Raw genomic sequence first — 16,785 nt, 5'->3', positions numbered from 1 at the left:
ATATGCAAATGAGCCTGTCACCTGTGCTGCTGGTAATCATGAGAGGAACGTGCTTCATTTCCATTGCAGATGGAAGAGGAGCCTTTTAACCCCGACTACGTGGAGGTGGACCGAGTGCTGGAAGTCTCCTACTGCAAGGACAAGGACACTGGAGAGGTAACACTGACACGCTCTCCCTGTTATCCACCCCAGGGCGGAGAGTTTCAGAAGTGTTTGCATGATAATAAAAAAGTAAGTGTCGTGTAGAGGAAACTCACTACCTTTTTTGTCATCTGTATCCCCAAATAATATAAAAGCCCCACTGTCCGGCTGCAGGATTGACCCCAAATTGATTTAAAACAAGAAGGAGGGATTAAATGTTGTCTTTAGCTGATAGATGCATGTCTAATTGTACTGCATATAGCAGCTTGGTGGTATTGAGCAGAAAACACTACACCAAGACCCCTGTTGATTTCTGTGATGGAAAAATACTGTGGATCTTCTACTGTAGGGATGTTCACTGGATTATCTTTGGTTGCCTGACTTTGAATTAGAGGACAGAATGGCAGCAGGAGCAGTGCCAGCTGTTGGTGTGCAGCTGCTTGGTGGCTGAACCTGCAAGGTCTGGCTGCGCTGTTCATTGTGATTGCTGCGTGTGTTTTGGGCAGCCTGTGGTGTATTACCTGGTGAAGTGGTGCTCCCTGCCCTATGAGGACAGCACCTGGGAGCTGAAGGAGGATGTGGACCAGAGCAAGATCGAGGAGTTTGAGCAGCTGCAGGCAGCCAGGCCAGACCCGCGCAGAGTGGTAAGCATCTCTCTGCCTTCTTGCAGCAGCTTGTCTGAAAGACGCATTTAAATTAAGAGCAAAATTGGAGACAAGGTGTTGGCTGCATGGAAGCGCTGTTGGTGGTGGTGATCTTTTTAGGAATGTCAAGATGGCTTTGAGTAGACTTGATGTTTGGATGGTCAGAGTTGCACTTAAAAATAAATGGCTGTTGTTGGGGAGACCTCCGGACTTGCTGCCAGGAGCCGGTTCATGCTGAGCTGCAAGAGTGGGAGTTCTGGCTGTAGCCTGTGACACGGTGTCTGCCTCTCCCCTTGTCCCTTGCACAGGAGCGACCCCCCGCCAGCATGTGGAAGAAGACGGAGCAGTCGCGGGAATACCGCAATGGGAACCGGCTCAGGGACTATCAGCTGGAGGGAGTGAACTGGCTCCTGTTCAACTGGTACAACAGGTCAGCGAGGGCAGGGGAAGTGCCTCCTCACCAAGGCTGCAGTCTCCTCACAGCAGTGGAGAGAGTCCTTGAATTTCTCTGTGAAATTCCAGTTGCTCACATGTAGGCCAACGCAATCAGGATATGTTGCATATGATGGTGCTTAGAAGAGAGTTCCTTAAATTCCTCTTGCGTTCTCAAAGCCGTGCAGTTTTTCTTTCAAGTCACATTCGGTGACAGGATGGCAGATTTTTTTTTAATTGCCGTAATTGCGTTCATTTTCCTGTCACTGAATGGTTGCATGTCTGTCACAACTGTCCTCTGCAAGCTGACAGGATGAGGAAAAAAGTCATTTGCATTATTATAAATTCAGCTCCTAAGTCATTCTGCATTTTTTTACAGTTTTGAAATTGTGAAATCTGGTCTAGGATGTGCATTATCTAAGGATTCAGCGCGCATATTAGACTTAATTAGCTTCCATGTGATTTTTTTTTTATTTTTGTGTACAATATATTTTTGCTAATTCATCTGTAAGTACTGGTAGTTTACCTCTGTTATAAAATGTTTTACTTAAAAGATGACACTTAGATTGTCCCTTCCCAGATTTCTGGAATACCTGATTCCTTTTACCTTTGTCCTTTTCTAAGCTGATGAATGCTATCAGCAGTTCAGCTGTTCTCGTGTCTGGCTAATCTGCATTGCAATTATTTATGGAAGTGAGTACAATGAACAAAAAGAATAATTTTTTGCGATTAAAAAGTCAAACGGAGATAGAGGCAAGTCTCTCCAAGTCACTGGCTGTGATTTGTTTGGAAAAACATTCCATGTAATCTTTGTGCGTGTGTGGCCACATTCCTACTGCCGAGGCACGTCGGAGAAATGTGAAACAGGTAACTGTGTCTGAACTAGACGTCTGCCAAGAACTAGCAGTAGAAGCCTGCTTTAAATGGCTCTATGCACAAAATCTGCAATGAATGCAAAGCCTTTACTAAAATATTCCATCGTGACTCTTTTAGGATTTCATCGTTATTCAGGGGAGTAGGGGCATGGAAACATTCATACAGGAATTCTGAGATGAATCCATTTGTGAACCCATGTCTCTGTCTAATGCAGACTGTAAAAGGGATTTTAAGTAAGCTCAGATGAATATCTTGATGGGACATTTGTGGAATGGCAAGCCAAACTCTTCCCGACTTACATTTAAGGTTATTTCCTTTTTTTTTTGCCCTCCATTCCTTCGAAAGACGGAACTGCATCCTTGCTGACGAAATGGGTCTGGGCAAAACCATTCAGTCCATCACATTCCTGGAGGAGATCTTCTTGACGGGCATCCGTGGACCATTCCTCATCATCGCGCCGCTGTCCACCATCGCCAACTGGGAGAGGGAGTTCCGCACCTGGACGGATCTGAATGTCATTGTCTATCACGGCAGCATGGTCAGCCGCCAGATGCTTCAGCAGTACGAGATGTACTTCAGGGACTCTCAGGTACAGCTCCCTTGTCACCTGGTTTCTCCAAGAGAGTAGGAGCTTACAGCATATCAATCAATGTCTAGACTAGACGTATAGAATGTTCATATGTGTAATCTGTATTAATTGATAGTATCTGTATATGTATGTGCAAATCTGTCAAGAAGTATACAAGTGCGTTCCAGGGGCTGCAGCTGTGCTGAAAAATTCCAAGCTTGACATCGGGAGAGGGTGGAAATTCTGTTAATGGGAATAGGCAGTTCACCTTATACTCATTTTAATATTGAGGTTCTTCATGGTGATAAGTGCTCAATGTCACTCGGGCACCAGCGGTTAACAGTGCCATGTTACACACCTGTTGTGCTCCATCCTCCCTAAGGGCCGAGTGATTCGCGGGGCTTACAAGTTCCACGCCATCATCACCACCTTTGAGATGATCCTTGGCGGCTGTCCCGAGCTCAACGCTATCGAGTGGCGCTGTGTCATCATCGACGAGGCGCACCGGCTGAAGAACAAGAACTGCAAGCTGCTGGAGGGCTTCAAGCTCATGAGCCTGGTACTGGCCTCTGATGTGTTTCTTTTATGGTGCTGTATTAAGTGGAACATTTGCGCGGTAATTGACAAACTGACACTGATCTGTTCCATCTATCCTGCTGGGTAGACAGTGTGCAGGGCCTGAATGTGCAGACTTTTGCTTGTAGAAATATTGCAGAAGATGCCTGTAATATAAGATATCGCAGAAGTAGGGCTGGGCGATATGCCCAAAAACATTATCACGATAAAAATTTTCATATCAATCGATATCGATAATTATCACGATAAATGTCAAATCATTATTTCTTTCAAGTTTAAAGGCAGATTTTTTCTCCTGAGTGAAAGTTGAAGAAACCGGACAGTTAATTGGTAAATTAAACAACTCTTTATTTTAAGAACACAACAAACACTTGCCAAACTGCATTAACATTAAACAAATCTGAGGTAGAGAGTATTCAAGTCTTTTTTATGTCAAAATATGTATGAGTAAAATTTACAAAATAAATATCTTAATAGAAAAATTAAATACAGCAGTGTGATAAAGTTGAATGACCTTTTCTGTCGACGATGTCATCGTCCTTCGAGCTGGTCGTTGGCAGCACTACATTTGCTTCAGTGTCGCTCATTTCTCCACTCTAACTACAATCCTGTCAGCCACCACCATGTGGGTAAACAACACCACGTTAGCTGCCCGGTCTGCAACACGCACGCGCACTCGTGCAGTATTTTGTGCACATGCGCATATCATGCGCAAAGCATAAACATACATATAGAACATTTATTGAACTTTTGTTAAAATTATATCGCGATAATTATCATTATCGAATTATCGCCCAGCACTACGCAGAAGGCACTGCAATCCCCCTATTCTCTGTACAGCGTGTGACATTTTTTCCTGTCCCCCTATCCTTCCAGGAGCATAAGGTACTGTTGACAGGCACTCCTCTTCAGAACACAGTAGAGGAGCTCTTTAGCCTGCTGCACTTCCTGGAGCCCTTGCGGTTCCCTTCAGAGTCCACCTTCATGCAGGAGTTCGGGGATCTGAAGACGGAAGAGCAGGTGAGCTCCATGGATCCATGCTTACAAAGCCCCTGCTATCCCCAGCCTCTGTTTATGATGGTGCATTAAGTGTGAGGTAGTCTATCAATACAAATCACAGCTTTCATGTTCCTTTATGCACAGGTCTTCAGTCTTTATACTGTGCGATGATTTGGATTTCAGACAAGTTGTATGTTTTATTTTTTTTTAGATGAATTATTAACTTGTGTAAGTAAAGATGATTGTGATCTGATTTGAGAACTTGTTAAAACCCGAAGGTGCAGGGCACTCTAACCTTGTGTTGGAGATGTCTGCCGGGGCTGGGAGGTTGTTTTATATAGTTATGTGCACAGTAACGTCTGGGGAAGAGTCAGCTGAGAGATGTTCTGTTTTACTGGAGGGAATATTTTTATGGGAATTTCCACTGCATAAAAAGTGGAATTTCTTTTGATGTTGATATTACAGTGGGGAAAGACTGGTATTCTAACTGGGTCACTCTGACATGTGGCAAGGCAGAGTAAACAAACAGATATTGCTGATAATTACATTTTTGAAAAGCCTGTAGGTTTTAGCTGTGCTCTGAATGCAAATCTAGTATCTGCGGTCTAATATTTCTTTACACAGGTGTTCAAAATCTTAATGTCAGTTTGCTTAGGAGGCCTTATGTAAAAAAACAACAACAAGCCCTCAATGACGCTTGAATGCAGCACTCTTTTTTTAATAACTGAAGATGAAATTGTAACAAAAGCTGCTTGTTAAACTTTTGTACTTTCATGCCAGCTTTATAAAAACATGCCCCATGTGGTATGTATGTCAATGGGTTGTGGTGGGCGGAACTGGGTGCAAGTGGCAGGTCAGCCGTGCAGCAGCTCAAGTAAAAACCCGTCTGCTCTCACCTCTCCACAGGTCCAGAAGCTCCAGGCCATCCTGAAGCCCATGATGCTGCGGCGCTTGAAGGAGGACGTGGAGAAGAAGCTGGCGCCCAAGGAGGAAACCATCATTGAGGTGGAGCTCACCAACATCCAGAAGAAGTACTACCGGGCCATTCTGGAGAAGAACTTCTCCTTCTTGTCGAAGGGCGCTGGCCAGGCCAATGTCCCCAACCTCGTCAACACCATGATGGAGCTGCGCAAATGCTGCAACCACCCCTACCTCATCAAAGGTACAGAGCAGTCGCTGGCACTGTACATGCCTTCACCAAGCCTTGCCTGTGCTCTGTCACTGCTCCTGCTGCATGTCCAGTATTAGCATGTCCCATTTCATCTGTATGCTGTTGCCATGCCTGTCTCATTAAGGGAGAGCACTACATGGTTGACTTGCTGTAGTTACTTATCATTCCTGTAGTGCTGTGCTGCACAACTCCAGTCCTGGAGAACTGCAGTGTCTGGGTATTTGTTGCGCCTCTGCTGTTAATGACATGAGCTGATCGTTAGCTCAGTTACACCAGCTTAACACTTTTCAAAGTTGTCAATTCATTTAGAGAGACCTAGAAAACATGCTGGATACCGGGCATCAAGGACTAGAGTTCTGCACCTGTGCTATGGTGCCTGTAGCACCAGTAGCTTTAACTTCTTAGTGGAAGAAAAATAGAATTACTTCTCTTACAGGTGCTTTTAAGTGACTTGCACTTTGCTTCATTTACTTAAAGTAGTGGCTACCCTTGAGGTTAATTGGACTGTAGCAAGCACAGCTTACTAAGACTTGTGCGTGATTTCACAGCAAGTAAATTCATGACAAGAATATTGGAGACCTAATTTTGTGGCTCAGGGAAAATTTTGCTTCTTGACGGACTTGATAATTGACGTTGCAGTTAATACAGGGTACAGGTAGCCCAGTCTCGAAGGTTAGCTGGACCCTCATGTGAGATAAGCAAGGATCACCAGAGAGAGGCCAGTGTAGGCGCTCCTGTGTGCGGGGAGCCGACCCCCCTCATCTCGCTGTGTCCTCCAGGGGCGGAGGAGAAGATCCTGGAGGAGTTTCGGGAGGTGCACAACCCCGCGGCGCCGGACTTCCACCTGCAGGCCATGGTGCAGTCCGCCGGCAAGCTGGTCCTCATCGACAAGCTGCTGCCCAAGATGAAGGCGGGTGGCCACAAGGTCCTCATCTTCTCCCAGATGGTTCGCTGCCTGGACATCCTGGAGGACTACCTCATCCAGAGGAGGTAACCTGCCTGCGACGCCCATCCTATACTGCAATATCTCGGATTCAGATCTCCTACCAAAACACTCTCATCTGTTTTCCCAGCTTGTTTCTTTCTGCTCCATTTGCAAGCGACTGTCCGCCTTTGTTTTGATACACGTAGGCTGCCTCTGTTATCCTAGTTGCCAGGAGACAGAAGTAACCTAAAACAGGCTCAGATGCTTTCACGCAATTGACTCTGTCCTGATCATTTCTGATGTTCTGATTTATTTAAAGGTGATTTGCAAAGAACAGTATCTCAACCTGTGTGCTGATGGTGTTTTTTTTCTGGCATTCCCTTTTCTTGCAAGAAATCTTTGTTTCTGTGTTATCACTTTTTCTTGTTGGTTTTCTGTGAACAGTGTAGCCACCTGCCTGTGTTGCAATGAGCAGATGCTGAATTTATCTTGTGCTGGTTGAAGGGCTATTCCACCAAACCACAATAATGCTGTGTTTGAAACTGTGTCTCTTTACCAGAGCAGGAACACTTGGTTAAGCTGAGCCAGTCTGGTCTTTCAGGCAGTGTCAGGAAACTGGTAGTGATTTTTATAGGGTCTGGTTGTTCAATGTCTCTGGCTAACCCTCCCTTTTCTCCTTTCCAGCTCTTTCCTCTTGCTTTTCTTTGGCGCAAAGAAATAAAATAGCAGTAATGTAAACAAGTGCAGCAAGTGGTGGCTTGGAGCCTAGACAGGGTTCAGTCAGGGGTCGGCAGCCCCTTGGGGGTTCCTTGCGCTGAGCAGCTAGGAAGCCTGTCAGGGAAAAACAGCAGTGCTGGGAGAGACGGATAACTGCACAGAAACAAGATGGTTATCCCAGGGCTGGAGGTGCCATGGGGGTTTGGCAGAGGCACAGACAGCAGCTCTGTCTGCCTGTATATCAGCCTGAACAGGAAGAATTTTTTTTTCATTCCAGCCGTCCTGAAAAGCCCATTGCTTCAGATCTAGGAAAAAACCGCTTCCATAAATATTTTGAGGTCTTGCATTTGAAGCCCTGCCTGTTCCGGGGGCGTAAATCTCTGGGGGAGCCTGCGCTGAAGCTGGATTTGTGTAGCAGCTTTCGAGCCTTCGAGTCTTTAAGGGCAGTATCCGAAAGTCAGGAGAGCTGCAGGGGCTTATGGCAAGGATGGTGAAGAGAGGAGTGTGCTGCCAAGGGAAGGTTCCCACAGCGTCCTCCAGTATATGTCAAGGGCCTGTGTGGTTGACGTCAGAGGTGTTCTGCACATGCAGGTGATAGGTTTAAAAAAAAAAAACAGCCCGAGCTTTCATCGGTGTTCCTGTGCGAGTCTCCTGCCCGCGCTGAGGTGAGCGTGCTCTGCTGCAGGTACCTCTATGAGCGGATCGACGGGCGGGTTAGAGGGAACCTCCGGCAGGCCGCCATCGACCGCTTCAGCAAGCCCGACTCGGACCGCTTCGTCTTCCTACTGTGCACGCGGGCGGGGGGGCTGGGGATCAACCTGACCGCCGCCGACACCTGCATCATCTTCGACTCCGACTGGAACCCGCAGAACGACCTGCAGGTCCGTCCTCTTCCTCCTGCTGGGGCGGGTTAGGTTTTTGGGGTTTGTTTTTAATGTTCATTAGTTTATCAACCATAAAATAACAGGTAACATTCTGTTTTAAAAATTATTTTAAATTAATAATTATTTTAAAATTAATAATATTAAAATAATATCAGTATTAATTGATTTAAAAAAGTCTCATAGTCGGTGCACCATTGCTGTGCTTTTCTGGTCTTTTAAATCTGTATGCATTTTGATCCAGGGCTCAGGCTTTTAGCTTCTCTCTGTGTGTGCGTCTGCAGGCTCAGGCTCGCTGCCACCGGATCGGGCAGAACAAGGCTGTGAAGGTGTACCGGCTCATCACCCGGAACTCGTACGAGCGCGAGATGTTCGACCGCGCCAGCCTGAAGCTGGGCCTGGACAAGGCTGTCCTGCAGAGCATGAGCGGGCGCGAGAACAGCGTGGGCGGCGTAAGTGTGCAAGTGGTCACGCTACTCCTATCCTGGCATCTTTGCACTGGCTTCCCATCAGGTTTTGTGTCGACTTTAAAATCCTCATGGTCACCTTACAAGTCTCTACGTGGCTTGGCACCTCTGTACCTTTCTGATTTATCACCCTACTCCCCACCTGGCAGCCTTTGTTCGTCTAATTCTGGTCTCCTGTCTGTCCCCCAAGTATGCTAGGCCCCAGGGCTCTGGAATTCTATCTCTAAGGATAACGGAGCCGCATTCCCTGAGCACTTTCAAATCTAGACTCCTAACCTTCTTTAAAAGGGCTTTTATCTAATTGATTCTGTCTGCCCCGTTACATACCTCCTGCATTCCGAACCCTTGCTGGAATGTGCTCATTCTGCTTCGTCGCGATCAGGGAGCAGCCTCAGAAGTCTAAACGGGCCCCATGTCACTCTTCCCTGTAAAGGGGCGAGGGGGTGATTTTTCCACTATGCCAGATGCATTTACATCTTACAAGAAGATTTAATATCGGGGCAACGTTCCCTTGAATTATTTTTATTCTTTCCTTGGACTCTTCCCGTTAGCTCAAGGTTCTCTTCCACACTCCATTAATGAAGGCTTCGTTAATAAAGCCCGTCCAGTCACCGAGTGAGGCCGAGTGTTCTGTTGCCTCCCAACAGATCCAGCAGCTTTCCAAGAAGGAGATCGAAGACCTGCTTCGTCGGGGGGCGTACGGGGCCATTATGGATGAGGAAGATGAGGGCTCCAAATTCTGTGAGGAAGATATCGACCAGATCCTCCAGCGCAGAACCAAGACCATCACTATTGAGTCTGAGGGCAGGGGCTCCACCTTTGCCAAGGTACAGGGCACCTCACTCAGGACTTATGATTTTTAATTCTTCTTGTACTTATGTCTTAATTATGTGTTGAATTTCTCCTTGAGCAAGTAATTTCTGAAGCTTAGAGCTTCTCTCCTGTCCAGGTGTTGTCTCCAAGAACAGGCTGCACTGCCACTTCTTTAGGGGGAAAAATAAGGCAGCATTCTGTGTGGACGGCGCTGAATGAACTCTTTCTCTTATAGGCCAGTTTTGTGGCATCCGGAAACAGGACAGACATTTCTCTGGATGATCCAAATTTCTGGGACAAGTGGGCAAAAAAGGCAGAGATTGACCTGGACACTATCAATGGCAGAGTGAGTGCTGTAGCACAGCTGTCTTGCATTTCCATAGACTTGGAAGTCATCTTTCCTTTCTTCCGCAATCTTTTCTCCATTTCTTTTTCCCTCTTTTCCTTTCGTTAGCATCTTTCACCTTCCTTCTTGTCTTTCTGATGACCTTTTACCTGTGTTTCCTTTAACTTCTTATTCACCCCCCTCCGTTTGGCTCTGTCTCTCCTGATGTGTCCCAACAGAACAGCCTCGTGATCGACACGCCGCGGGTCAGGAAGCAGACCCGCCCTTTCAGCGCCACAAAGGATGAGCTGGCGGAGCTGTCGGAGCCAGAGAGCGAGGGGGACGACAAGCCCAAACTTCGCCGCCCGTACGATCGGCTCAATGGCTACGGCCGCACCGAATGTTTCCGCGTGGAAAAGAACCTTCTGGTTTATGGGTGAGCCATCCGAGCCTCACCCCTTTCCCCACCTTCCTGGCTCCCGAAGCTGCGGCAGCCCGAGATTTCATGGAATGAATGTAGGAAATGCTTTTCTCTGCATTTAGATGATTGCAAAAGTTGACACTATACTGTAAACACGCGCCGTCCTTCGGATGAGACGTAAAACCGAGGTCCTGACTCTCTGTGGTCATTAAAAATCCCAGGGTGTTTCTCGAAAAGAGTAGGGGTGTAACCCTGGCGTCCTGGCCAAATTTCCCATGCCTCCTAATAATCCCCCTCTATGAATTGGCTACATTACTTTGTTCTCCTCCCCACCCCTCCCACCCCGGTGGCAGGCGGAGCGACGCGCCGGTTGGAGTATTCTCGGTCGCAGTTAATGGCAACATCAGCTCAAAGATTTGGTTCAAACCACCAAATGGAGACTGGTGTGCCGACAAGTGGACCCTGCTGATGCGGGATTAACGCTAGGAAAGAGAGAGAGATGATTGCAAAAGTTGAATGACAGGTGGTGATAACGACAGCGTAAAGAGGTGACTCTTTGTGACACAGCGGTTCATCGTAGCCAGAGGGAGATGGTTTGTGTGCGTGTCCCCCGACGTCTGTGAAAAGTGTATGAGCGTGAGGACCACAGGGGGTCGCCCTTGTTTGCTTACAAAGCTCAATTTTTGGGGGGAAGTTGGTTTTTTTTCTCCATTTTTCAGGATTTGACTGTGCTTCTCTCTCGTCTGTGCCGCATCTCTTTTCTTTGAGATTCTGCTGTGGTTTTGCCGGGCTTCACAGTGCTTTTACCATGGTGTCGAGCTGTAAACGGGCCTGTCTCGTGTGCTAGGTGGGGCCGGTGGAAGGACATCCTCTTGCACGGGCGTTTCAAGAGGCAGCTGAACGAGCACGACGTGGAGATAATCTGCCGGGCTCTGCTGGCCTACTGCCTGGTGCACTACCGCGGGGACGACCAAATCAAGAGCTTCATGTGGGATCTGATCGCGCCCACAGAAGACGGCCAGACCAAGGAACTGCAGAACCACCTGGGTATAGTGGCTGTTGGGGTGGGGGGGGAGGTGAACAAGGACACAACCTGAAGCTGGGCGTAGTAAGAGTCCCGGTTCTGTCTCTCTCCGTGGACGCAGACAGGCGGTGTTACTGAAGGTGCTCTCTTGGGTGTGACATGCCCTCAATGTAGGGAACTCCCTACAAATGGCCCCACCTCAAAGGAGAGGCCTGTCCAGGGTGCTGCCTTCGACAGCAGGGGGGCCAGACAGGGTTCAGAACTGCCTCTGCTGATTCATGACTCCTAAACAAGGCAGAGGAAATGTGTATTGAATTTATCTTGACAAGGTTTTGCCTTGGTGCAGTTTTTTTTGCCACAGTGAGTTGCGCTCTGTAGTCCCTTGTTGAAATTGATTAAAATTAATTAAAAGATTTGATGATGTCACTTGCAAGGTGGCAGAGCTCCATTAGTTTGAAATCCAGGCAGTTTTGGTTCCTGTAAGGCTTTTCTGAAACAGGCCTGTTTCAAGAGTTGTAACACTAGAATTAGTAGGTATAGAAGTGCTACTAAGGGATTGTGGGCATGTCCCTCTCTGTGTCCTATTTTAGACAGGTGGTCTGTTCAGTCCTCTCTTTGATCCTTATACAGCTGTCTAATAATAAAGGTGCCAATTTTAGGCTGAAATCAAAGCACCTACTGTACAATCCAGTGTGTCATTTCCTTCTGTGCTTAAAATACAAGGAGACTGACGGTGTGTCCCTTCCTGTCCAGGTCTGTCTGCTCCAGTGCCCCGAGGGCGGAAGGGGAAGAAGGTGAAGACGCAGCCAAGCTCCTTCGACATCCAGAAGGCTGAATGGATCAGGAAGCACAATCCGGAGCACCTCCTCCAAGACGACGGTTACAAGAAGCACCTCAAACACCACTGCAACAAGTGAGCACTGCCGTCTCCTAGCAACCGCTCCCGGCAACCACATCCTAACAACCGCCTCCTTCGCTGCCCGCGGGCACGGCTGCCTCGGGGCTCAGCCTCACTACAAAGATTAAGTAGCACTGCCAGTCTTCGTGGTAGTTTCAGGATCTCTGTGCAGCTGCTGGAGCCCTCAAGCAATGAAATGTAACAGAAACGTGTGATTTTTATCACGTTTTTAGTTCTCTTCGAATTGTTCTGTGAATCGGTTTTATTCATCCATAGCACTGCAGGAATATCTTGGCACAGTACTTTGTAAAGAAATGTGCACGTTTGTTATTTTCCTCTAAAAGAGTTTTGTATCTCTGCATCTTTTGACACAGAGCCCATAGTGTCCATAGAAAGTTCCCCTTTGTTTTTTGGGCAGGACTGCTGAACGGCATTATTAACAGTCACTGAGGGCTGAGCCAACATTGTCACACAGGAGAGTCTGGCTGATCAGGAATTTTTTCATTAACCCGGCAATTTTTCCTCAACCAGACTGTTTTCCTTTCATTTTAATTTCATAATTATTAATCATCTCATCCCCTTGAATGAGCAAGGAGGATGGGTGGTCAGATTTGGAGCTTTGTTCTTGCTCCTAACTAATTAATGATTATTTGGCTGCCTCTTTTATCCAAAGTGACTTCCATTTGCACCCATTTTATACAGCTGGGTATTTTTACTGGATAACTGGCTCAAGGGTACAACAATAGTTCTCCGCTTGGGAGTTGAACCCACAGCCCTCCAGTTACCATTCCAGAACCCACGCCGCCACTCCACACTTCTGCACACAGAATTAAGGAAGAACCTGTGACACTCCTGCAACAAAGCCCTCCAGCAGGGAAAGACTTGAGCAGGCAGCCTGTCTCTAGACAGAGACAGTTTAGCATGATGGTCCTGCGCTCTCTCTCTCTCCATTAGTGTGATTTAGTGCTGCCCTGACAGCAGTGGGATTCAGCAGCTGTTCAAGGCAGCACTGCTGAAATGTGCACAGAGGATTTTATCAAAGGAAAGTTCCCCATTGTCAAAATAAATCCCAGAGCAGAGAAAGTAGCCGCACTGCCTTGGGGGAACACTGAGACGCAAAAGCTACATGTGAGAGAATTGCTTGAAAGGCACGTGATGGATGGGGCTCATAACACTTGGAGCTCCCACCCCATGATTTCCCGTACCTGTCCAAACAGCAAGAGCAGCGCCTTGCGTCTCGCAGTGGTGATGTCAGCGCATGCGGAGAACGGCTGTTCTGGACTCTCTTCTGCACTTCTCAGACCGCCGAGTTCTGGTGACGAAAGCTTTAACAGGTGAATTTCACCTGAGCTTTCGACACGGGTAAGACTGAAGTCTATAGGACTGTGTCTGGAACTTAATTGATCATTTGCTCATGCTTTTTGTTTTTTAAAAATATGGCCCTTTAAGAAAATGTTCCTTCTTTGCAGCTCTCACAGGTGTGTTGGAGCACAGGTCACAAATCTGCCTGCAGGCACAAAGAGCAAACAAAGCTCCTCGGTATAAACCATGTTGGCTGGAAGTGAAACTGAAGATACAAATAGTGTTTCCTTTTCTTTATCATAGCATCTCAGCTGGCATAAATCCGGACCTGACTGTGCCTTTAACTGGAGCCAGACTAGCAGGCTGCTTTCAGGGTCACTGACTCTGTGACGCGCCGCCCTGCTTCATCAGCATTCCTGTGAGCTTTCTGTCCCCTTCCTATAGGCTGGAGTCCTTGCTCAGCTGGTCTGGCTCTTGTTTTGCAGGGTGCTGCTCCGTGTCCGAATGCTGTACTACTTGAAACAGGAAGTGATAGGAGACCAGTCCCAGAAGGTGCTCGACGGTGTGGACTCCAGGTGAGAGAAGGGCATGCACAAAAACTGAGCTTGATTTACACGGATCTTAGCTCTGTTCTGTAGGGACAGGAAACTAGCTTTCTTATGTTTTATGGGTTTTCTGCCCACAGAGATTTTTCTATAGATTTCAAAGTGTTTTGGCTTGTATTATTTAAAGATTGGTGGACTGTGCAGAATATTGCATTATGCTGAATGCTTCAGTTGGCCTTTTTCGAGTAGGATTCTCTTGGTTGGCTTAGGGTTAGATAATTCTTTAACAACCTAAGAGCCTTGCCAAGCACCTGAGCTGAGGCCAATTTATAAAGCTAAAATATTTTACTTTCATAAAGAAGCACTATTCATCACACACAGATGGTTTATATACCTTCTTATTCTGGCGCCTGTGTGTCACCTTTTAATAACTCCTAGCCAAGCTGAAACTTGAATACAAGCCTCATGTAACTCCTCGTGAGTCTCATATACCGTCTATACATCTGCTTCCCAAAAAAGGAAGCCCCCCGTCTTTGCATTGAGCCCAGGAATAAATGTTGTGACTTAATATTAATATTGAAAAAAGCTGGCAAAAACTGACAGTTTCCTGTAGTGCCAGAGATTTGATAAACTTTTTTACTTAAATATTACTCTTTCAGAAGCTTTTCTCTACTACCAAAGGATGTTAATGAAACTTATCAAACTAATATATACTTCAAATGCAAACATGTTAAGCCTCCCTCATGTGTGTCCCTTCAGTCTGGAAACCACCTCTACCAGCCAGAGGCTAAGCAGTATAGGCCTAGGGTCTAGAATTGCACTGCTAAGTTCCAGGGTGTTGTTTCTTGTGGTTATGGTTCTATTCCTGTTCAACAGCGAGATTGAGATTTGGGTTCCTGAGCCAGACCACTCGGAGCTTCCAGCTCACTGGTGGGACACAGAAGCGGACAAGAGCCTCCTTATCGGCGTTTATAAGCATGGTGAGTCAGGGCCTGACCCCGCCGCTGGTCGGTGTTAACGTACTATTGTATTCCAGACCATAACTGCAGATTTTGTTGTCCGTACTGAAAGTTGTCAGTTTTTCAAGGCTAAGTTAAGATGTCTCCAGGGTCATGTCATGTTGCCTTAACAATATTTGGGCTTGATCGCGCACAGATGCCCGTAGGGTTTTTATTGGTCTCTGAAGGCAGCAGGTGTGGGTTTGTGGGAGATCAGTATAAACACTTTTTCCCTCTCTTGCTGTTGTTGCTTGGACAGGGTACGAGAAGTACAACACCATTCGAGCGGACCCCGCTCTCATCTTCCTAGAGCGCGTGGGGCGGCCGGACGATAAGGCCATCGCCGCAGAGCAGCGGGCCAACGACTTCATGGACGGGTAAGAGCTTCAGTCTCATCAGACCCGCGCAGGGCAGTCTGCAAAGGGCATCAGACCCTAGTAAACCTCACAGCCTCACGTGGAGGATTATATGCTGGACCAAATTCACTAGATGGCTGACAGGCATTCAGGTTAGGCGTGGACTCCAATGAAATTGAAAGTTCAGCCAGTCAGGTGGGGAGGAGAACTCTGCCAAAAAATGCAGTATAAAAGTTAAGATTAATACCCATTATGAACATTGATAAACAATACACTGAGAGCACTCTTATTTTTTTCCAGTCATCCGGCTCCTGATTCCTTTAATCTCTGGAGTGCTTTGTAGCCATGGAAACTGACACTCCTTTCATTTCATGGTTTTCTACTGTTAATATTGTGGCATAACTTGTTTTCCTGTACTTGGGAACTTTGCCTGTATGTGTGTAGATTTGCACAATGTGTGCCATTTAACATACTCTGAACATCTGTTCGTATGTCGCACAGGGACGGCGATGACCCAGAATACAAGCCAGCTCCAGCCCTGCTGAAAGACGATATCGAGGTGAGGCCTCACGACATGAAGCTTGCAGGAGATAAGCTTTATCTCATAGGTAGCAGTAGGACCAGTCTTAACTGGCTTGCATTTCATGGGTCTTTAACACACTGCATCTAAAATAGAATAAATCAGCTATACCTTGCTTTATAATACAGAAATTAGAGTAATCCTTTGAAAAGTATATTATGCAATCTGGACAGCTGTCACTGTTGTAACCATTCTGGGGTCTCTTCTGATGGGTCTGAAGGAAATGTCTAATTCCAGCGCTGCAGTGAAGCTGAACTGACTTGAGTGTCAATCAGTGGGGCTGTAGGTCTTCACAGGCTGCCTTGTTTTTTCCAGGATGATGCCTCGTCCCCTGGAGACCTGGTTATTGCAGATGGTGGAGGAGGTGGGTGTCAGGCTATTTGCTGTTTTTCTCTGCAGTGTAAGGCACATGAGGTGCAGTGATCAGAGTGCAATGAGATCCAGATGGGTTTTTTTTTTGCTTTATTTTTAAGAATCTTAAGTTTAAAATGTTGAACAAGTGTGGCATCAGATGGGCTTCAGACTAGAAGTGGTTGCCATGCAGGGTCATCCTCTTTAATCTCGATCCGTCTCGGTTTTTGTTTCGACCTGCTGGTTTTCCCTGCTGTCAGAAGGGGGGATGTTAATGGAAGGAGACGCCTTGTACTGGCCCCCTCCCTCAGCCCTGACCACACGGCTGCGCCGGCTCATCACCGCCTACCAGCGCAACACCAAGAACCGCCAGATCCAGCACATTCAGCAGGCCCTGCCGGCTCAGCCCAGTGCCCTGCTGTCCACCCTCAACGACAACATCAACCCCAAGATAGCCGCCAAGATCGAGCGGCAGCAGAGGTGAGTGGCTCGCAGACCCAGTGGCTGTTATCCACTGCGGTTCCCGGGGGGCTCAACTCCCGCAGGCTTTCACGGCACACCAAAATCTTCAATAGCTAAATAGACTTTTTTACGTTAAATTAGTTCAGTTATGTCGATCAGTTGACTTACAAGAACCTTAAATTAGGATGAGTACATCAATTCCAGCAAAATGTTTTCTGTTAAGTGATGAATTCCAACTAAGTAAAATCCAGATTCTCTGATGCGCTCACGAGCGTCCCCTGATGGTCTCAGCTGTAAGAGCCCGCATTGGCGT

At 47.0% G+C, this 16,785-nt stretch overlaps 1 protein-coding gene across 14 annotated transcripts in view; it reads left to right on the top strand.

The window, feature by feature from the left end:
- The window catches only part of chd9 (chromodomain helicase DNA binding protein 9), a 64,817-nt gene that overhangs the window by 35,076 nt on the left and 12,956 nt on the right, over positions 1-16,785 (top strand). For 9 of the 14 annotated variants that reach the window (XM_088938787.1, XM_088938786.1, XM_088938785.1 and 6 more), the window contains 21 exons: positions 70-231; positions 648-785; positions 1,094-1,215; positions 2,439-2,682; positions 3,044-3,220; positions 4,114-4,257; positions 5,143-5,398; positions 6,187-6,397; positions 7,735-7,930; positions 8,215-8,382; positions 9,045-9,224; positions 9,446-9,556; positions 9,775-9,971; positions 10,804-11,003; positions 11,734-11,893; positions 13,666-13,755; positions 14,602-14,705; positions 14,983-15,100; positions 15,581-15,638; positions 15,975-16,023; positions 16,271-16,490. In XM_088938787.1, the coding sequence (XP_088794913.1) occupies positions 70-231; positions 648-785; positions 1,094-1,215; positions 2,439-2,682; positions 3,044-3,220; positions 4,114-4,257; positions 5,143-5,398; positions 6,187-6,397; positions 7,735-7,930; positions 8,215-8,382; positions 9,045-9,224; positions 9,446-9,556; positions 9,775-9,971; positions 10,804-11,003; positions 11,734-11,893; positions 13,666-13,755; positions 14,602-14,705; positions 14,983-15,100; positions 15,581-15,638; positions 15,975-16,023; positions 16,271-16,490 (3,305 nt within the window). The remainder of the gene's footprint in view (positions 1-69; positions 232-647; positions 786-1,093; positions 1,216-2,438; positions 2,683-3,043; positions 3,221-4,113; positions 4,258-5,142; positions 5,399-6,186; positions 6,398-7,734; positions 7,931-8,214; positions 8,383-9,044; positions 9,225-9,445; positions 9,557-9,774; positions 9,972-10,803; positions 11,004-11,733; positions 11,894-13,665; positions 13,756-14,601; positions 14,706-14,982; positions 15,101-15,580; positions 15,639-15,974; positions 16,024-16,270; positions 16,491-16,785) is intronic. The other 5 variants (XM_088938789.1, XM_088938788.1, XM_088938793.1 and 2 more) reach the window with 1 other exon arrangement.

Source organism: Atractosteus spatula, chromosome 21, assembly GCF_055471065.1.
Source record: "Atractosteus spatula isolate fAtrSpa1 chromosome 21, fAtrSpa1.hap1, whole genome shotgun sequence".
In the NCBI taxonomy this organism is placed as follows: domain Eukaryota; kingdom Metazoa; phylum Chordata; class Actinopteri; order Semionotiformes; family Lepisosteidae; genus Atractosteus; species Atractosteus spatula.
The sequence above is the reverse complement of the archived record's forward strand: the minus strand, read 5'-3'. Positions and strand labels throughout refer to the sequence as shown.